The 22,609-nt window shown below is 44.6% G+C and overlaps 1 protein-coding gene across 1 annotated transcript in view; it reads left to right on the top strand.

The window, feature by feature from the left end:
* Window positions 1–22,609, top strand: part of LOC119446165 (replication factor C subunit 1) — a 45,678-nt gene that overhangs the window by 2,390 nt on the left and 20,679 nt on the right. Inside the window, exons 5-17 of the mRNA XM_049663954.1 lie at window positions 496–704; window positions 2,613–2,687; window positions 3,166–3,283; window positions 3,646–3,738; window positions 5,938–6,077; window positions 6,286–6,417; window positions 8,857–9,036; window positions 10,812–11,111; window positions 12,601–12,739; window positions 13,615–13,718; window positions 14,187–14,289; window positions 20,154–20,236; window positions 21,125–21,262. Coding sequence (XP_049519911.1) covers window positions 496–704; window positions 2,613–2,687; window positions 3,166–3,283; window positions 3,646–3,738; window positions 5,938–6,077; window positions 6,286–6,417; window positions 8,857–9,036; window positions 10,812–11,111; window positions 12,601–12,739; window positions 13,615–13,718; window positions 14,187–14,289; window positions 20,154–20,236; window positions 21,125–21,262 — 1,814 coding nt within the window. The remainder of the gene's footprint in view (window positions 1–495; window positions 705–2,612; window positions 2,688–3,165; window positions 3,284–3,645; window positions 3,739–5,937; window positions 6,078–6,285; window positions 6,418–8,856; window positions 9,037–10,811; window positions 11,112–12,600; window positions 12,740–13,614; window positions 13,719–14,186; window positions 14,290–20,153; window positions 20,237–21,124; window positions 21,263–22,609) is intronic.

The raw sequence follows: 22,609 nt of genomic DNA, 5'->3' as shown, positions 1-22,609 counted from the left end.
ACTCGCATTGTGTTAGTGCAAATGTGGCAGTCCAAAGCAACAGGCAGGCAACCAAGGACTAAACACACTGCTGGTCTGTGACCTCAAATAATGTTTACTGATATTCACTCTCCTTAAGGAGGTTAGAGAAGGCTGTTTTAGAGAGACGAGGAGAGAGGATAAGCAGGGGGAATGGAACTATTTACATACTGTACGGTGAGGTAAAAAATAAATAAATCAATGCATCTATGTAACGGGAAAAGCCACACTTTGCTTGTGTTGTCATTTCGGTGAAGGGTTTGTAAACCCAGCCCCGCACACCAGCACTGGCCTACAATTTTATTTTTCTCTCGTCTGATTTTGCCTCTTAGCCACCTGGTATGTGTGTCAAATGCTATTTCTCGAAAATGCTGTAACGTATTGCGTGGCTCTGCTGAGGCTCGGGGCGTGTAATTTTTCTTATGTAATGCATTGCATGCAGCCCTGCGTGTCATTAGCTTGACCTTTTCTTTCAAGGCTCGGAAGACCCAGTGGCTTTGAAGCCTGCCGAACGTACGGAGACTGCAGTTTCAAAGGATGCATCTCCAAAGAAGCCTGTAAGGAAAGTAAATGGCAAGGAACCTCCAAGTCAGAAACTAGTGCCCGTTTCTGCTGATGATTTCTTCACAAGTGCTTCCTTGAGTCCCGCCTCCAAGTTGTCACTCAAGGCGGCTCAAGCGAAAAAGGTGCATACTCTCCTTAAACACCTCCGTATTTTATTTAGTGTGAGCATGTACTTGTGGAGCATTATTTCGGTCACATTTGTATATATGCTCATCATTTCTATAGTATAGCTAATGAGGCTTGCAAAATGTTTTGTTACGGGGAGCATTCAACATTAATGAAGCTCCTATGTCTCGCGTTCATTATGATTCAGGGTGAGCGGTAACATTTTGCCCAGCCATTTATAAGAGCAGTCTCGATCAAAGAAGAAAGGATGCATACTTGCATTCATGTATACATATACTTTTATTATAGGCGCAAGATTCAGGTATATCACATGCTCACAGAAGCACAAGGTACTTGTTTGAAGGATGTTGCACAGCAGAGTTGTTTTCTGCCAACGAAAATGAAAACAGGAACATCAATGTAGTTACACAAAAAAGTTCGGTTAAGTTAAGAACACAAATGTTCGGTTAAGTTGATCACAGGCAGCAGCCAGATCTTTGGTGTGTAATACGAGGTACCATAGGTGATGAAAATTTCAGTCGTATGAAAACCTTAAATTAAAAAAAAATTATTGAGTGAATAAAGAACACTTTAGTCTCATTTTTATACGTAATCTCTCCCTTGCTCAATACAAGTTTGCAGCACTTGCAGAGGGCCTGAATTCCTGTTGAACAAAATTGGGGGGGATTTTGTTTGGCTGTCCAACCAGTCACGCTTGGTGCACATTTTCATCTGATTGAACATATTTCCTCCATTGGGGGGGGGGGGGGGGGGAATACGTTCCTCCTAACCGCTCATTGCAACATCTGGTGGGTAGGAGAATGTGGTATACACTCAGCGTGGAGGCCTTGAATGGTCGCAGCTGTCACATGGGCATTACGAGCACCCCAATTGTCATGCTCTGGTGTCACAACTCAATATGCTTGACCCGGGTGACAAGCATCTTTCACAGACATCACACCTGTTTGAATTTTCTACTCCATTCATACACTGGCTGCTGTGACAGACATGCATTATTGTACTTTCACGCTTCGATTAACTTAGCTAGGTTTTAGTCGTTCACAAATGTCGGAAGTAACAGAATTTATTATTATCTGGTGCATGCCTCAAGTGTGACAGCCATCTTTACACGCACGCACAACACTGTGACGTTTGTTCAGCTGAACATTTCTGCCAGCTACTGAATATATTTTACACCACTGACAACAGCTTTGCCAACTTTCAGGTTAGTGGCAAGAAATTTTAAAATTTTATGAAAAATAATTTTATAAATGTTGTAGGGTAGTAAATAGTAATTTAGAGCTAAGAGGAAAACATTGACAATACTTTCACTTATCTGCTTCAGACACGGGCATATGAAGGTGCAACTTTTTTTTGGTTTGTGTTGAGTTTGTGCGTGTGTTGTGTAACACATGCACGCACACGCACAATTGTAGCTAAAACACAGCAAGATGTACTGTGAGCACTTTGTTCCTGAATGGCTCCATGTCACAGTACTGCTTCCACGTGCATGGGAGCACCACACTTGTAGCCACCGTGCACAGATTAAGGCCTCTCAAAACACCTATAACTAGCACAGAGACAACCATGAAACCTCTTCTAATACACACTTGTGGGCAGCTATTTGAAATTAGGGTGGCCTGTTGGGTGCAGTGGGAATTGGTTGCTGTAGAGAGATCATATGATAGCTGTTATTAACTGTTAATTCTTTGTTTCCTGAAAATATCTTGGAACAGGTAATTTTTCTCCAGCAATAGACATTAATTCATCACCTAATGAGGTAAATAGAGGGACATTCAAAGCACATGGCTGAGTTAATTTTACTACACTCTGCCCACGAATGCACATTGGGAGCTGGGAGTTCTATAGAAGGTTCTCAACAATGTTTTTGTAATAACTTCTGACACATATCACGCATTTTGCAGGTTTCGACTGCAAAGGAGTCTCATGATGACGACGATTTCCAGAAAACACTTGACAGGCTGGATGAAAAGCCACAGGTGAGCAATGCCTTTAGTGTCCCATAATTTCTGCTGGCAACATTCGGTCTATAGAAAGGCCACTTTGTCATTTCGGTTACCAGTGGCGGCGACGTTTTAAAAAGTGCAGGAACGAATGTTTGAAACCACAATCCCAACTGCATCAGTCAATGAAAGTTTGAAATTTTAAAATGTGCCATTAAGCGAGGTAGTATTGTGTAAAATTGTTGTTAGTGCTGTGGTCTCAGTAAAATCTCGTTTAATCGGATTTTGTGGGACTAAAAAAAAAAATATTTGAGTGATCCGAATGCAAGATTATTAAAAGAATCATGAAATCAGTGAATACTATATACTTACTGCATTAACATGCCTTTACTTACTGAAATTTGTCACCCCTTGCTTCTGTATTGAACAAAATCTGCATTGAAACTCCAAAAAGGTGCAATAGGTACAACAAGGTTCCCATGTTGTCTCACTTTGATGTCAAACATTGTTTTAGGAAAAGCAGCTGGCCACACGTTCAAGCCCCCGGAAGACCATCAAAGACTCTGAGAGGTCCCAGAAATCTGGAAAACCAGCTGAGAGTCCCATTGCAAGAAAGGCATCACCGTCTAAAGGTAGGAGTGGTGTTTGCATTGTATATAATGGGGCCCAGTACTGGAAGTATTGAATTCTGCAGAGAAAACAGAAGTTTGCTTTGATGCTGCAATATTTCTTTTTGGAGGTTGTGTCTAAGGTCGTCTAGCTCTCATGTGATAATTACTTTTTTGTCATAACGTTGTCATCTACTCTCAAACGCAAACACCTGTCGCATGATGCATGACTGATTCGGTCCTTGCACTGTCACTCCTATTTTGTGCGAGTGCATGAATTGCACATATAAATAGAACTTAATTGTTTTAGAAAGCTTCTAATGACAGTGTCAAGAACATGATGTTTTATGTTTTAAAAAGATTATGAAAAATTCTCGTCGTTTCAGGTAATGTCCAGAAGCCAGAACCCAGCCAGAAGCTTGAGAAGGAAAAGGCCACAGTGAAATGCACACCAGAGAAACGAAAAGCTGAATCACAAGGTCTGCACAGATCTCACAATTTGTTGATGCTGCATGAACATGTGACATTGCTCATGCTCCCGTGTCCTTTGATGACACCTGTGACACTTTTGATCGTCACTCAGGAACTGTGGCATTCTGCTGAAAAGCATGAGGTCACCGGTTTGATTCCCATCTGCAACAGCCACATTTCAGTTGACGCTGAATGCAAAAACTGTAACGTATTGTAAATGCAATGTACTGTGCTTTATTAAGTGCATGTTTAAGGGGCCCTAGAACACGTTTTCTTGAAACCTGAGCAACCTGTTGAAATGAGTCTGTTGCCTTGCATTTGCAAGGAATATGCTTCCAAACTAATTTTTGGAAATGACCTAACCTAAATGGAGATATTAGATTGTTTTGCCCCATTGCCCCTGAACTTATGTCTGAGCTGAGGCAGTGCTAATTGCAATGGCCTATTTATTGCGCCTCTCTTTTCTTTTCGTACTTTCCGCTGCATGCTATTGGTAACCTTCCTATGTGGGCCCCTGAAAAATCTGCCCTCGACTAAGCAGCAGTGATAGGATGAGGGGAGTGTGTCAAGAATTGCCCCTGCCCTGTTTCGCAGTAATCCTCAGGAGATCTGGTCTAGGGAAGTGTGCAAGTGTGCATGAGCAAGTAATCGGAGGTCAGAAATCGCTCAATGACTGGCGTCACTGAGCTGCTGCCACCTGACTGTTGGCTGGCAGTTCGAAAAATGGTGGCAAGGAACTTTTCTTCAACTGCAAAGCTTTCCGAAAAACCCATATGGGTTTCCTGTGTAGCTTTGTACTGTTGTAGGGTGGATGACATTATTTACCTTTCACGAAACTTCCTTCACCTTGCGGATTTTCTCCGAACTGATTTGCGATTACTAAATAGCCATGATATACCACAACCGCAATCTTATGATGATAAGTTTTATTGGGAAAAATGAGACACAAGAAAATCTCGGAAACTGTGTTTCGTGCTTTACAAAATTATTGCACTTTTGAAATGGCAAAATGCAGTCAAATCTCGGTAATCCAAACTCGAAGGGGCCCGAAAATTTGTTCAAATTAAAGCAAGCTAATTGAATGGAGGACTTACCTGCAGTGGTGCATGTGTACCTAGCTAACACATGAGTTGAAAGTTCCAGTAGATTTATTCACACACATATTTAAAATTACAGGACGCCTGCACACATTTGTCTTGCAGCGACTCAATAAACATCGCTCGAAGCTTGCAAACTAGTTCTAACCCAGCATCTGCACTCTGCGGATGTGATGTCATGTCTTGGCGATTTCTGTCTTGCAAAGGGCGCCTTTGTCGACTTCGTGCAGAATCGCCGCTTTCGTTTTGAGGTCCTTTAATGGGCGATACAGGCCCCAGGTCCCCATGACACTTGCAAACGTAACAACTAACGTGCACCCTCTGAAGCCTAGCCAACGTGTAGCCCCTCATGGCACCAAGAACGACGACGCCACTGGGCGACTGGGCCGACTGACCGGGCCTCCGCCAATGCTTCCCTCTGCACTGCAGCATTGAAGGTCAACACAGAACCAGAAAATAGAGGAAGCAGGAACGAGAAGGGTTTACTGGCATTTCGTCCGCGTGGCTGAGAGGGAGGCATGTACACGCGTGTTTCGTTGCAACGCAGAAACGGTGACCTTGTCATTTGAGAGAGGGTAAAATTTTCGCCTCTTTTTCTTTTCACGCACGGCGTTGAGGCATCTCTCCTAAGCTTTTCCTCTATGGCGAGCTCAGAGCAATGCTGGTCGGAAGCACCGCCGCGTGATTTGGCGCACTGCTGAGAGCATTGTCGGAGCGCGGTATGTTCGAATTAACCATCGCAAATGCTTGCGCATTTGAATTACTTTGCGTTTTCGCCAATTGGTATACACATAACTTTGATGGGGCCATAGCGTCAGTTCGAAAATGAAAGTTCGAATGAAGTGTGTTCGAATTAATGAGATTCGACTGTACCATAAAATCAATGTGTTACATTTAACATATTTTAGCCTACCCTGTGAAAATTCATGTTGAAAATCTCAGAACTATGTTCGTACTTTTCAAGGAACACTTTCTTCAAATCGAACATCGTGTATTCGGCACTAGCATTTCCTGTCCCACTGACGACAGACTAATGACATGTGATATGTCTTTGTGCTCTTTAAAAGAAAATACCCTTTTTCTAATGTAGTGTTATCAATTTTTCATAAGGTTCTGCCAGCCCTTTGTCCAAGAAGCCTGAGAAAGCACTGACACCTAAAAAGGGAAGCTCAAGAACAGTGCTAAAGAAGACTGAAGAAGCAACGCCTGGCAAGCAAGCTGTGAAGAAAGAACGATCTGCACCTTCTAAGGTATGCTTTATTTCCAAAAGTTCATGTTTATTAGGATAAAGAAAAGTGTTGCTGGTTAGTGCGAGCTGCATGGATTTCATCTGGCTTGGAAAGAACAGTACTTAGAGTTTTGTAGGTTCAGAGGTAACGCTGGGCAGCTTCGTGAGCTACTCTGTAGACATTGAAAAAGTCATTTCTCTGTCAATGTTTTCTTTTAACCGTTCCAAAGGAAGAGGTACCCAAGAAAGAGAAGCCGGCCGCTGCCACTTCACCTGCCTTTCGGAGAGGAAATGCTGCTAGCTACCAGAGTTACCTCAACAGGGAAGGCCCGAGGTTGCTGGGAACACGAGACATACCAGAGGTACAGTCGACATGGCTCTGATTTTTTTATGTGTCGTCCAGTTCCTCAATCACTTACGCTGCTAGCGCAAGGAATCATGCATGATACATAGCTGATGGAATTGCAACTGTTTGATTACCGTTAATTGTGAGTTTACATACATGGCCTAAACAAAATCAAAACTGATGGTTTTCGTACATGATTTCTTGAAGAAAAAAGAAACTGTGTTACTTGAATCAACGCTTACATTCGATATCACATTGACACCTTGCTTGAGTGGACATATATATTAAGCACATAAAATTCACTCAGTCGCAATTATAAGCCCACCTGCAGTTAAGTTGTCCACTTGTCCCACTCACCAAAAGTGCAGCATGCATGGGTGGCTTTTGACCTGTGACATATTCTGGTGCGGTCTTATAGTATGAACATTGTAGCTCACTCTGTTGTTCTTTTGGTTGCTGTTGAGTAAGAGAAGTGGCAGTGTGAATTCTGGCACTCGGTGGATTTTGCTCACATGATTTGATCCGATTAAACCGCTTTAACAAAAAAGACAGCAAAAAACTACCTTAACGACTCTTCTTTTACGGGACACAAACATATTGTGGGAAATCTAATTAAATAAAAGGGATAATGACAAAATGTCTACCACCATCTACATTGTGTAGAGAGCTTGTTGTGAGCCAAAAAGTGACGATCACTTACCCAAAAGTGACGATCCCTTACCCCAGTTTTAGCTTCGGGTCTGCTATTTAAACACATGGGAGTGCAGAAATAGTTTTATTGCGATAGCAATTATATGGACACTTCAACCAGATTTCTGCCGTCGCCGTGTGGTTCCTTATAGATAAAATCTTCGCCGCGCGCCGTATGCCCGAGCGGAAGCGTGCGGGGACGCGCGCTATCACGGAGAGCGAACGCACTCAATCTCCCACGCGCAAGCAAGGAAGCGGGAAGCCAGAGCTGGAGGAAGCGGTGGGGGGGCACTTCTACTCTGCCAACAACCGCGCTCGTCGCTCGCCCGCACCGTCTCTTATCTCCACACGGCTCTGACCTTTATATGCGCTGTGCATTCGCCGCTCAGTTTCCGTTGAAGTGATAGACCGCACGTACCTTCGCCGCTCCTGCATATGCGCTTGCTGCCAGCGTTTTGACAGTCGTTGTCTGCAGTCATTCAGTGTGATCTATTCATGTTCGCGCGAGAGATTTAGACGTGGTCGTCGGCTCCCCTCGCACGTTTTCACTCGCACATACTGCATACGGCGCGCAGCGACTGCGTTATCGCCCTTGGACTTTATACGGAATATCTATGAGCCAAAACCAATTTTAGGGCCACAACGCGTCATAGACACCATCTTTATATAGCAAATACGGATCTCAAGGGCCATACTTTTGCTGGCGGAAACCGAAAATACGTCATAGTTGTCGCCCCCGGCACTTTGGGCGGCCAATGGCATCGTCAAGCCACCAAGCCAAGCGACGTGAAAAGTCAAAATGGCCGCTCAGGCCGGCGCGGGGTGGTAGTTAGCAAAGTATGATGCGGGAACGGTCCCACAGTTGCGACGCAACAGCGGGGTTACCAATGCATTGGGTTCTATGGGAGCTGTGCCGGGACCGGCCGAAAACGGCGTAACAGCCGGGAAAACGCAACCCCCGGGAACGTAACAGTGGGGTTCTACTGTAACACTATACGACGCTACAACGCTATCGTGACGCTCACTCTTCGTTTCCGATGCCTCGCGCTTGTGCGAAGCGACACTCGTCCACGCATCCGGTACCTGGTGTGACATTCCAAGGATGAGTGCTTCGACGAAAACGGAAAACGGGTGCGCGTTACAATTGAGGGCGCGTTAGAATCGAGTAAATATGGTAAGCGTTTCTTTTTCAAATTTTCGTGCCGAACCTGCATGTAACGAAATCCTCTTTATAACGAAGTTTTTCAGGAATTTGTCAATTTCGTTATATCCAGGTTTAACTGTACCTGTTCTTAATCCTGTTCACGAATTTGTAAACTTTACGATTGATCTCTTTCTGTATCTTTTTTTTTTTTTTCAGAATTACCCATCTTTGACAATTTCTGTAAAAAAAAATGTGCTGGTAAATCAAAATTCGGCTTCATACAGTCTCTAGAATGTAACTTGCCATCAGAAGTGCAACAGGTTGGGTGCTGGGGTTCCGCCAAGCAGAGCACATCTGCCTTTTACCCTTGTATCCGGGACTTCGTTGTCTGAAATAAAGAAGTGAACTAAACTGAAATTTAATTCAAATCGGTCCAGGTTTTTTTTTTTTTTTCCACAAAAGAATTTCTGCATTTTACATGTATATTTGAACAGGCGTCACCAGAGTTGGGCCTGAGCTAGAGCTTGCTCTTAAGGGGTAATTGCGATAAAAACATATTAGTGATCGGTCAACTGCCCAGCCCTAGTACTGAGGCTTGAAGTGTGCATCTTAACTCTGCAGGGTGCTCCTGGCTGCCTGAAAGGTGTGACATTAGTGGTGACCGGAGTGTTGGAATGCATCGAGCGTGATGATGCTAAGGAGCTGCTGGAGCGCTGCGGCGCCAAGGTCACGCAAAGTGTTAGCCGCAATACCACCTACGTTGTTGCGGGCCGAGACTCAGGCCCAGCCAAGATACGCAAGGTAATTAGCACATTTAAGATTAGCATGCTGTGGGGGGAATCTCTTTATTGGATTCCGAACACTTCAGTCATTAGAGTGGTCATTGTTGTAGCGTGTTATTACCGTTTACGGTTTACCGGGTTACCGGAGCCATGGACGGCAGTAGCCACGCTGTTAGTGACATCTTGGGCCACCTTGTCCAACTGCAATGTGTTTGAAGCGTCTTTGTCTTGCGTGAGTTTTCTCTTCGAAGGAGAATCGTAAAAGGACTGCATACTATCAAATGTGCCGCTACCGAGGCTTTACACTAGAATATAAATAGGTTATTATAGTTCACTGCAGTGAGCCTCTTTGATTTTCCACCGCTGGCTACCCGCAGGCTGCCAGAGCCAGCCAGAGCACGTTCGTTTTACTTGGGCTGGATGGTTATGGCTACCTGTGCGCTGCTAGAACCAGCCAGGACGATTTTGGTCTGGCTGCTCTGTGGAATTTCTCTGGCTAGCAGATGACAGATAGAGGCGATGAGCACTCGCTGCCATTTTGGGGGGGACTTGACGGATTGCTATGCGGGCACTTGAGGACTTTTACCTCACTCAGCCAACTGGCTATGGTCACCTTCGGATTGCATTACTTCTAGGGTTATCGTCTAAGGTTCCAACGCACCGTTCCGCCTTGAGAGGCAGGTGCGATATTAGCGGAGGCGAACCATTTGAAGCTTTTTCTGGTGTGTGTATCCTGAGAAGGCTTCTTCCCGGCCGTGAACAGCGCACTGTGCTTCATGCGTGCATGCTATCTGCAGAGTGTTCCGCACAAGTTGTAGACGCTCATTCCCGCACATTGCAGTGCCTTTTCGGTTCATCTTTCTCTGGTGGTATCCCTTTTCACATCTCTCACCTATATATGCGGTTCTGCAGTTAGCAAATGCATCGCAGCTAGCCAGTGTTCGCTTTGTGTCTCCCTCGTATGTATGGGTGGCAGCTCGAAACCGATGTGTTCTAACTAGGCGGTTGATGTTAAAAGAATGCACTGGTTGAGTAATGGCCGCACATACATTAGCTTATTGCTCTCATGATCGACTAATGCTAGTTTTTGTGTGAAATGTTTCGCTGGTAACAGGCCATGTGCATTTTCATGCGCCAGCCGCATCCCCAGCTCCTTCAGCACAGGGCAGAAGTGAAGCACCATCAGCCAAAACAAACTTTCTGAAATTGAAGCCCAAGTAGGTCGGCATGAAATTTTATGCGTTATGGTCGCGAGAGCAAGGGATGCGCTCTGCTGGCTAATTGCAGAAACATATCACCCCACTTGTTTGGTGGCAAAATAGATTGAAGTTTCCTATGCCTTTCGTGTAATATGTATGTTATATTTTGCTATATGTAAAAGTATGCGACATAATGTTGCATCTACTTGCATGATGCATACCTAAATTTTTCTTTCATATGTCATGCACTATTTTTTCATTGGGAATGCGAGCAGTGAGAGAAGTCTCTTCATAGAGCCTTTGTAGCATAGCCTACTATCTAGGAAAGGGAGTATGGTGTCGTCTAGCAGCTGCTTGCAAAAGTTAACGTGCATGTGTGCGTGATGCTTAGTCAAATTTTTTCTCAAAATTTTCGCTCTCCAAAGTGGTATGTTGCACGAGGGCGTCCCTTACATGAGCAAATGTGGTATTATCGAGATTTCACTATAGTGTGCAGGAGGTTTTTATATTGGAAGTTCGTGCTTGCATTGTTCATGCACTCGTTGCCTCTCTTGCAAATATAAGAGCTTTCCATTCCTTCGTCATTTTATTTCAGGCAGAAGAGTGTAAGGTGGAAATAATAGATGAAAATGCTCTGTACGAGCTGATTGAAAGTCGTTCGGGTGGTGCTGGCAAGCGCAAGGCTGAAAAAGCAGAAGTTAAGGAAGAGCCAGAGGAGGCAAGTACACCGAAGAAAAAACGAAAAGTGGATTCTGAAGACAGCTCGGAGGACCATCAGGAAAAGAGGGTGCCAAAAGTCAGTGAGCACGCCATTTCCCCGAACAAGAAGTCAGGAGCTACTGCTGCTGGGGAGACGCCGTCGACATCCAGCGGCCAGAAGACATGGACACCCTCTGTAAGCTACTTCTTAGCCTTCTCCTGCACCTTTAGCTGCAAAAGGTTCCAGGGAATGGCACTTTTTCAATAAAAAGAAAGAAAAAGATAGATTACATTTTTTTTTTTAGTGGTCTGACATTGTGATTTTGGTAATTCATATCGGAGATTGCATTTAAAACTTTTTGGGAATGTTTAAGGCAAAAGCTTTTGAAGAGAATAGAACATAGCCTGAGAACACAGCTTTTCGTACTTCTAGATCGTTATCTATGAGCTGAGAGGAAGTAGAAAACTTAAAAACGATAAAGCTAAGGTCAATTTAAGTTGTTTGCAGGTGAAGTCTCGTAAACAGGAAGACGTCCGCGGAACAGTGTTGCGCAACTGCACTGACTTCTGCCACAGCACCTTCTATGCAAGGAAGCCAGATTCCAGGAGCATTTAGAGCATTCTCACAGGCTGTTTCTTTATGCAACAAAAAAGTGCTGATGCCATCCAAAAGGGTTTCTATGAAAATATCACGATACAATCGAACCGAGTTGTAACACTGCCAGTTTTAACAATACATCAGATATAACAATGAACATGTGCTGCACCGTGAACTTCTGTGTTTGTTCGCTGGTGAAATAAACCGCTTACTACAGTGCTCCCATGCCACGTTATCAGTTTTAACAATTAAATCTGCCTACTGGGTGCACCGAAAGGAAAAGTAAGGCAAAATTCTTTTTTAAAAAAAAGTAGAAACAGAAAAGAAACTCGAGCCGCTGCATTAATTCGTGTGCCCCGCACCTTCACACCTGCCTCTATGCCGCACACCCCACATGGCACGCCTTGTTCACATCGCCTTACACATCGCCAGCCTCGCGCACCCCTCTCTCGTCTCATTTCCACCCCTTTGACATCAGCGCAATCAGTTATTGTATTGGCAAGGTGGAAGATACAGGAAAGCAGTGTACCAGGCCGTATCTGCAACAAAGTGCCACGAATGTTTTAGTCCTATTATGTCACGATTTACAACAAGAAAAGTGCAGTACGCAGTTGACTTGCAACACGGTTACCAGTACAGATAAAGGTATACTGTAAACGGTTAGACAATAGCACTAGAACCATGACAAAAATGAAACTGCCTTTATGTTTATGAGAATCCAACAGAAGACAAGAAAGAATGTGCAGCCAAGCTGTCAGGCATGTTATAAGAAGGAAATTTGGTTTATTATTGATTGTTGTAGAGAAAAAATTCAAAAGTCTGAACATTTGGCCATCCCGACTGGGTGATGTCAGGACTCGGGAATTTTACTGAAAAGTCGGGACTGTCATGCTAAATTCGGGATGGTTGGCAACCCTATTTGGAAGCCACAACAGGCAATGCTGTAGCACAAGGTCCATCTGTGCATCTGGTGGTATCACAGCAAGAGCCTGCTGTTGTCACAGTAACTGAGTTTAGAGCTGGAGGTATCGCGGAAGTCTGCTGCTGGTTTGTTGCTTTATCTCATTGGTGCCTGTCCTTCCTGCAGGAGATGTGGGTAGACAAGTACAAGCCGCAAACGACCAAGCAGATCATCGGCCAGCAGGGAGACAAGAGCAACTGTGGCAAGTTGCTCCTGTGGTTGCGCAACTGGCACAAGAGCCGTGCTGGACCCAAGAAACCAATTCGTGAGTGCTTTGCTGGGCTTGCACCATTCCTTTATGTTTTGCTGTACGTGGCCCTCGAGATCCAAGGGCCGTTGTAATGGAGCCTCGGTGCCATTGTTAGGGGTGGCAGCTGTTCCCCCATTTATCTTTCCAACAACTTGTTTTTGTGACTCCTTGCTATGACGTGTTACCCTATGTCTGCCTCAAAGCGAGACTGGGGAGCAGGATTTGCTTTTAACGTGGCAACAAGGGGCCATATTCTGAAGCGTTCCACTTCGGCGATAGTTCGCCTTTCGCCCTAAGGCGCGCGCTGATTTTCTGGTTGAGCAAAATTGAATGACGTCGGGCTCAACGAGCCAATCAGCTCATCCAGTTTTGCTGAAACAGCCCCACACCTTCACACCCACCTTTCTGCTGTGCACCCCACATCGCACGCCTTGTTTGCATCACCTTACGCATCGCTGGCCTCGCGCACCCCTCTCTCGTCTCGTTTCCACCCCTTTTACGTTGGCGCAATCAGCTATTGTAGTGGCAAGGTGGAAGAGAGACGGGAGAGCATTGTACCAGGCCGTACCTGCAACAGAGTTCCACGAATGTTTTTAGTCCTACCATGTCATGATTTACAACAAGTGCAGTAGTTGACTGGCAACACGGTACGTGGCAGTGCCACGAGTGCGTCCGAATTATCGGGCATGTCCTAAAAATCGGGCGTCTGGAAAATCGGTCGTTGACTTTTGTTGAAAGCCAGAAAAAGTGGTACTCCCTACCAAGAGATTAGTTCTTTTAGTAGCAGAAGCTTGGCTGTCCTTTACAAATAGCTAGCTGTCTGCAAGCGGTCAAATCAGAACATTGTCCTTGCCTGTGTTCTTAAAAAATTCCACCTTTTGGTAATGCAGCCAAATGGGGAGGAGGTGGAGGCGATGGTTCCGCCTTCAAAGCAGCTCTTCTTTCTGGATCTCCTGGCATCGGCAAGACTACCACTGCTACACTTGCAGCACGGGTGAGGCAATTTTAGAGTAAAGTAGGCTGATTACTGGTTTCTTGGTATGCCTTGGTCACATGCATTACTGTCACTCTCAGCCAGTAAGGCACCCTTTATTCAGCATGGTATTGGAGTAAACACCATGAATGTACAAGTTTATGCACATGCAGACATTGGCAGTTCCATGTGTACAACTCTACTTGCTGCTCATAATTCACATCATCTCTTGTCTTCCTCAGCTTCACGAGAGTGTGTCAATGTGCAGGTTGATTGGCAAATGAATTGCATCCACTGTTCAAGATATGCCATTACTGTACTGAACTTGAGGTAGTAAGGTTGTTGGACTGATCTCGTAGCTTTCCTTATAGTAGGTACCAAAATAGGACAGAGATACACAGTGCAGTTTCTTTGTCCAGTGCCTATTCTGCCCTGCTGGTTGGACTTGTACACAACCTTAAATGGTAATTGCCCTTTCTTGGATTACAGGAAGCCGGCTACAGCATTTTGGAGATGAATGCTTCAGACACTCGTTCCAAGAAGAGTCTTGTCGAACACGTGGCCGAGACCCTGGGGAACCTCACACTTACAGGTGTGTTTTAAAACAGCGATGTGGTCTTCAATTGGCACGAATGTTGCTGCATGGGTTTATAAGTTTGTTTGTTTGTTGTGTCTTACAGGTTCATTAAAGGGCATTGAGTAAGTGACGTACAATGCAAAAGGTTACAGATAGAGAAAATAATAAAGAGTATTACATATCAGACAAAGCAGACATATACAGTGGATCCCCAGTTATACAAATTTCTTGGAACCATGCGAAAACATCATATAATTCAGGCACTGTATAATCCGACCTACAGAAATGTTTTCTATAACACATGGTGTTGCATGAAAGAGTTGCGGGGAGCTTCACTTAAAAAAAAAAAAATTAATTGGTCAATTTCTTATAGACTTTCTTGAGCCACGCAACAAGGTCGTCACCTACGACGTCGTTGCCTGCACAGACGAACCTCCAAATGTTGTCAATGCTATTGAGCACATCCGCGAACATAGGCACAAGCACGGCAGTGTCGTCATGATATCATGAGCTGTGCGAAACCGGAAACTCTGGGACAGACACGGGAGAAGTCTTGTGCGCTCGCACGTAAACAAAGCTCCCAATTTCATGCGTAAACATGGGCATCAGATACGATCTGTGTGCCTTTCGTTGGCTAATCAATTTGATCTTCGAGCATGGTTTTGCGTTTTTTCATACGCACTAGGGCGGTGTTCTCGGGTGATCAATTTCAGAGGTCATTTCACTTTCACGAGACTCGACACCAAAAACACTGTCGGCTGCATTCACGAATGCGTCCGGTGGCAGGAGCAGGCGCTGCCGAGAGAAAACAGCGAGAGAAAGAAAGTGCAATGAGATGGCAACGAAGGGACAAAGGTGGGCAGCGGTTGAGCAACGGGAAGAGGAGGCAAAGAAATGGAATGATGAGAGGGCAGCGAACGTTAGGGAAGAAAAAAGGGGGCCAGGAGGGAACTGAGAAACCAGTCGGAGCTGTCCACATGCGAAGGTGCGCTCTCCTCTTCCTGACGGAAGGGAAGTCTCTGAGAGGGACGCGCCTACTTTTGGGTTCGCAGTTTCGCGTGGTTTGTCGTATGAGACGGGACGTGCGTAATCTTGCCGTCTTATAATGAAGGTTTTTAATGTAGTGTCTCTGTGAGGAGTTCGCCGGGACTGCACTAACCTGCCGTAAAATACAGGACGTTCCAGAATTTAGGGACTTATAACCAGGGTTCCATTGTATTTAGAAAAGGAACTATTCCAGTGCTTATATTTGTAAATATTAAAACAAGTCAGGAGAACAGATGAGCCAAGAAAGCAACTCTCATTGTTATACATAAAGATTAATGAAAAAGCTTTGCAGTTCCTCACAAAAGGCATCAGGATTAGGTAAAGAGACAACGTTCTCAGGAAGGCTGTTCCAGGTTTTTTGTGGCACAAGGCAATGCTGATGAGTTGAATGACCACGTGTTACTGAAGATGTGCCAGAAACTATGGTTATTTAGAGTGCAATGCACTTTTGTGAGGGGATAATTCAGGTCAATGTGTGTGTGTTCTCAGAGCTGCCTGCCCTTACCAACTTTGAGGGTCAATGCCATGAATGTATGGCACCATGAAGTGCCAGTGGTCGATGCCGTATTTTTAGGCACCGTTTGTATGTTTGAAAAATATGCAAATTTCGTACCCTGTGAGGATACAAGGAATTCTTTTATTCCTCCTGAGTCTTCATTTTCATTCAACGGTTCCTTTACGCTGGCGTTACAGCGACTGCTCGCACACCTGTGTGTGCGAGGGTGCGCAGCGGTTAGTTTTGATTTCATCTCGTGGGCTGTTTTCGTTCGTTGCGCTTGTAAAAACTGATGTCTATCTGGTTTCTAATCTCCCAAAGGGTGACCGCTAGATGCTGCTCGTCTGCTCACAGGGGTGTGATTACCATATCTACTCGATTGTAACACGACCACGATAGTAACGCGAGGGGTGACTTTTCATTGCGTCCATCACGAAAAAATAAAACAGCGAAAGTAAAGCGAGGGGTGCCTTTTTGTTGTGTCCAGCAAAAAAAAAATAAAGAAAGAAAACCGCTAAAGTAATGGAGACCACCGGATGCATAAAAAAGTCGCAGTTTTGCCCGAAAGGCGAAGCATCAATTGCGATAGCAAATTAGTAGAGAGCTATACGGAGTAAAGATAGTAGTTTTATCGGCTGCATAAACTTGGACACATTCGCTTAGTAGCTGAATTAACAAGCATGGTGTCAGTGCACACAAGCAAACATGAATAGATCACACTCGATGACCGCAGACGACTGTCAAAACGCTGCTGTCGCCACGTGCTTGCGGCGACAGCAGCGAGCGAAGGTTCGTGCGGTCTATCGTTTCAATGGAAACTGAGCGGCGAAAGCACAGCACATACAAAGGTCAAAGCCATGTGGAGGTCGCTTTCAAGATACGGTCAAAGCCGCACCCCCTCTCTCTCGCGCTGCCTTCCTGCTTTCCTCCTTTCGCGTGGGAGGAGTCGCCAATTCCCCTTGCGCCCGGTTGCGAGATACGCATTTAGTGCCGCAGCTAAACTTTGCCTCCACTCCCTCCCTCGCATTCCCCCACGGTCTTTCGCACGATGGAGACGTCATGTTTGCTCTCTGCCGTGCGTTCGCTCTCCGTGAAAGCACGTCCCTCGTATGCTTTCACTCGCACATTTCACTTGTTGATTAGAATTGGGTGTATCATTGCACTTTTTAGACAACTTTAATTTTGGTATTAGATTGTAACGCGAGGATTGACTTCAGGTAGCAAAAATCTGGAAAAAAACTCGCATTAAAATTGAGTAAATACGGTACATTTGTCCACAGGCGGACTCTGATACATACAATGTCGCCGTATACGAACGATGCTGCCGTGCCTGCGTTTCTTTTCTCAAGACTTGGCATGCAAAAACTGATTGCCCCTCGTTAGTGACAGATAGAAGGATTACTGCAAGTTTCTGACTCGTTTGGTTTTCTGACGGGCGTACAACCATAGAGTTTTTCTCTTGCGTGCACTCACACGATTCGATTACCCTATGGCCGTGCGCTGGTTGCTCTGCTGCATTTGAATCGAGTGGCGAGTTCTTCGATGTGGACTACTACCCATGTGCCTAATCGGAATATATCTATTTCAGTGTATCTCCTTTTTTAAATTTTTATTATAAGTGTTTATGGAAGCATATCTGTATTCTTGAATAAACAATGCATGTTTACCTCGGAAAATATATATATATTTTTTGTCACTGTATGGTAACTTTAAAAAAATTGCAGTAAATTACTTTTGAAATTGGTCAGTCTGAAGATTTTAAGTCTGCAATAAGGAAATTCAACCCTGAGGGAGGGGAGGGGTCGCATTTGGTGAGAAAAAAAAAGTTTACCTTCAAAGGGTAACAGTGACTGTTTGAGCTTGGCTTGCAATGAAGTCCCATTCAGGGTAAAGAGTAAACGTTGGTTCATTAAAGGGACCATGAAACGATTTTGACGAATTTGTAAACATACCGAGACGTTAGGGTAGGTCCTTCTGATCATTAATTGACGTATCTAAGTGCTCCACGTAAAGCATGTAATTTATTACAAGGTTTTAAAAAGGTACATTGCTACCGTTGACGTGCTGAAAACTCGGCTGATAACTCGGCTGAGTTCTCAGCCGCCCCTGACCAGGTGACGCGATTTGACCTCATGACATCAGTAGGGCGAGCTATTCAATTTACTGCTCAGGAAGCATCATCAATAATTTTTCCAACATTATGGTGAACAAATGTTCTTCGTAATCGTTGAAATGTTAGTGAATTTGTTTCTATAAAAAGAAAGTAACAGAAAGAGAATGCACAAGGACAATGTATCACTACACTCAAGCACTTCCAGCAAGCAGCAAGTGTCGTCTACTTGTATTACAACGTGCTCCGTGTTGACGCGAGCTGCGCAAGCTGTGTTGGTCTCGATCTGTCTTTTCGCGAGCACCATGGTTCGCCCTTGCATTGTGGGCTGCAAACTTAGCAGTCGGCGACATGTAAAGCTGCGACATCGTGTCCCTCTGCAAGGAAAACATGCGAGCGAAGCGGATGCAGCACTGGTTGTTGGTATCCGATCAGCACTAGCATTTACACGATTGTAGCCGTCACTTCACACCAAAGGATTACTATATAGGAACACAATAGTGTTTCGTGTGTCCGATATTCGGGTAAACGCAAGCGCAAGCTGACTGGGCCTGGGCTTTTTGCGGGATGAGCTGGGGCGCAAACATTAACAGCCTGGACGGTGCAGCCACCTGGTGGCACAGAGCTCAAGCAAACACAGAACTAATATAGCAATAATCAAGTGTATTCTACTTTGCTGCTGGTGTAAATTTTTGGCAGGAGCGTAATCATGAACACATTGTTTTTCTAGATGTTTAAAATGTTTTAGACTTGGCTACAGCAATATTAGCTATTTGTTTGGCTGGTTAAGCTCTGTGCCACCAGGTGGCTGGACCATGCAGACCGATCAGGCCGCTCACATACATCTGCGCTAAAGCTCCTTCATCACAGCGATAGTAGTATGGAGGAGCTTTAGTTTACGCCTCCACCCAACAGTCACAACGCCCAGCTCGCCTGTGGTTATTGGGATTTATTGGGATACTGGGCCCATTCAGCGCTGCGACAGAGCGCTCACAACGCACGCTACTTCGATAGCTCTCGCTTGGGATTGACTGCCAGGCGGCTGGCCGAGAGGTTGGAGAGGCTTCGCGCGCTGCCTCTAAGACAACCGGAAGTAGACGACGTGACATCCCATCATGACGCAGAGCCAGTGAAGGCGGAGCTTATCCCCGATCGCTCGGCGATTGAGTTGAGGCGAAAAAGCATGGCTATGGAGGAGGGTAACTTGTAATCGTCCATAACTCTCTTAATATGAGATGCTTCAAAAAAATTGTGGTGCAAATGTTTTGCTCTAGCTGCACCCTACCTGTCTACAAAATTTGTCCGAACTGTTTCAGGGTCCCTTTGATTCAGTGAGGACATGCTTTCTGAAGTAATGGCAGTGCAGCTAATAATTTCCATGCCTATGGCCACTTTTTTCCTTGCTTAGCTCAAGGTTGCTGGTTCAATTCCCAGCTGCAGCAGTAGCATTCCAATGCAGGCAAAATGCACGAAGGCTTGTGTATTTATGTTTAAGTGCATATTAAAGAACCCCAAATGTTCTAAATTTAATCTTAAATCTTCCACTACACCATCGCTCATGGCTCCTATGCAGCTTTGGTATGTACATAAATCAATCAATTTATCAATTGCCTCTTTGTAGGGGACATTTCACGCCATTATACTCTCATTTGGAACGCATATCAGAGCTGGGGCGCGATCTTGTACGCGTTCCAAAATGGAACGGAACGCCTCCGTTCCATTTTGGAACGCGTACAAGATCGCGCCCCTGATCTCTTCAAAGCTGCTTCAAAGCTACTACAGGTGCTGTTAGGCAGCAGGGACAAAATATGGCTTTGCTTTAATCACCTTTATTCATTTATCGTTGGGATCGTGTCATTAGTTTTCTGCAGCTTACCGTTGACAAAGTGATCAAAGTTGGGCACTTGAAGCCTACCATTCTGGAATATTGTCAGTGCTATAGCACATAATGTTAGTGCGTGTTCCTGACTAAGATCTTCATTTGCATATTAAGTCATATTTTGTGAAGCTGAAGAAACGTGCCTCAGTGCAGTTTTTTGTATAATCTACTTGGTGTGCAAAAATTGTAAAAGTTGTTTTACCAAGGAAAAATAAGAGTGTTGTTTATATTATATAAGCACCACTTTGTATACGTATTATTTTTTTTATTTGGTGCGGCATAAATTCAGCACCTGGATTGTGACATGATCACGAAAAACTGAACGTCCGCATTTTTTTTTTTGGCAGGATCTGGCATGACATCCAAACACGTGCTCATCATGGATGAAGTCGATGGCATGGCAGGCAATGAGGACAGGGGTGGAGTTCAGGCAAGTTCCAGCACAGGATTACTGAGCTCATGGCGTTATCTGCTGCAATGTCTTGCTCTAAATTATAGAAAGCTGAGGCTGCTAAAACCTTTCATGGAGGAGATGTCTACTGAATAGGAGCTTTTATCGCTGTAAAGCTTTTGTTCATGCATTCTGCTTTGGATGTCCTTTTTCGTGCATTACTGCACCTTAAATTAAGCACTTCAAAATGTCTCTCGAATGTACTCTTAAAAATCTTGCCTTGCCAAAAACGACGTTGTAATGAAAGTTTATATGCAAATTTTGCCTCGAGTTGGAGCTTCACAGCAATGCGTTCTGCACTGCCATGAAGCCACACAGCACAACAACAGAGAACAGCAGTGAAGGAGGTGTGATGACTGGACGTACAAAACAGGATTAGTACTTTCTGTAGACATCACCTATGACATCGTTGCCTGCACAAACTAATCATATACTTCCTGTGTCATTTTCAGCACTTAGTGCTGAAAATGACACAGGGTTGCTTTTACAAAGACTTAAACATTGTTGTAGGAGGTTATTTGCACCTTTTTTTGTTTTTTTCTACAAGTTGTTGATTGAGAGCGTAGGCTGCACTTGCCAAATGGCAGTACTTAAGCCTCAAAGTTACAATCAGGGCTGCAAGAGATGTAAGGTAATTACTGCCCTAAACATGTGGTTTGGCCGAGTGGTCAGCCTAGCTTATAGCAGTTATTAACTCGCCCAAACCACTGCTACAGTATTCTATAATTCTACTACAGCGGACCTTTTTTTTTTTCACAGAATTACTGGAATGATTGTGAGACAGTGTTGTATCTGATTTGTGAACTCCAATGTTAGAATGTTGTGCATATTCCATGCTTACTCATTGCTTTTTTTCTGTCTTTTCAGGAGTTGATTGGTCTGATAAAGTCCACCCGGATTCCCATAATATGCATTTGCAATGACCGCTCGCACCCGAAAATGCGTTCCTTGTTGAACTACTGTTTTGACTTGCGATTCCAGCGACCGCAGGTCAAGCAAATTCAGGTGGGTAAAAAGTGCACTTTGAAGATCGTTAGGGTTTTAAGGCAAATTGCTTTCTTTGCCTATTTCACCTGTTTTAATGGTCGGCGGCCAGACGTTCTCTGCTGATGCAAAGTCCCATGATTTGAAATGCGAATTATACCAGATAATTTAAAAATTTGTCGGCCCTTCCACTCCGTCAAGATTGATGATAAGCGAATGGATGATAAGCTTATCATCCATCTTGATGATTAGCGAAGCTTATCACCATCACAACAAATGGAGGGTATACATACCCATTCACAGTGCTGAATGCCGGCAGTTTTCCCTAATTAAAGATTCCTTACACGTACCACAAACTCTAAGTTCTCCAAGGTCTTCTCCACTAGTAGCGTAATGTTCATTCAACACTTCCAAGGCATTGTGTCGCTGTTCGTCGGAGCGGATCGCACTGATGAGGGACAAGCTGTTGTCGAACCACTAACGCTTGCGTTCGATGTCTCGAGTTTGCTTGGTGGCGTGGTTAGCAGCATCCGCCCGCCATTGCTACTTGCGATTCTCCAATATTTCGATGGGGGCGAAATGTGAAAACACCCGTGTACTTAGATTTAGGTGCACGTTAAAGAACCCCAGGTGATCCAAATTTTCTGGAGTCCCCTTTTACGGCGTGCCTCATAATCAAATCGGGGTTTTGGCACGTAAAACCTCATAATTTAAATTTTTTAAAATTAAATTGCTTCAAAATTAAATCTGTCCGTCACGTTAGACAATGAATGGCTCATACCCCCTTAAGCAATGGTTAATACCCCCGTAAACGCGACCTCCCCATTACGATGACAGAAGAGAAGTGAAATTCTACCCTGGAATGATTAACGACAACGGAGCCAGCTGTGGAAGAAGACGACGGCGACAAAAGCGGGAGCAGTGCCACCAGCGCTGTTTGCGTGGTTGCGCCGAGGGGCACCAACGAGCCAGCTGTGGAAGAATACGACGACGCTCGAGCCATTGCTGATGATAATAGTTTCTATGAACAGACACAAACGTTCAGGCTCAGGACATAGAAAAGCTTTGCTTGTAAAAAGCCTGCACTCATCCATCCGGATGATTCGTAGTTTTCGGTAATGGTCTTCGAGACCGGCATGCTGCAGCACACTTCTAGCTTTGCATATCTCGGAGGCAGTATCAGAAATATGGCAGCCATAATCTGATTCCGGCTCTTGATTGCAATAGGTGGTGTTTAAATCCACACCCCAAACTTTGCAGCCTTTTCACAGATTTTTGCGACTCTTTTCTTGCAATGAATCGGATAAACTTGCCACGCTGAATTCTTTCACACTTTCAAACACTTTTTTTTTTTTTTTCACTGGTCAA

The sequence above is a fragment of the Dermacentor silvarum genome, chromosome 3, assembly GCF_013339745.2.
Source record: "Dermacentor silvarum isolate Dsil-2018 chromosome 3, BIME_Dsil_1.4, whole genome shotgun sequence".
Classification (NCBI taxonomy): domain Eukaryota; kingdom Metazoa; phylum Arthropoda; class Arachnida; order Ixodida; family Ixodidae; genus Dermacentor; species Dermacentor silvarum.
This window is presented reverse-complemented; position numbering and strand designations above follow the sequence as displayed.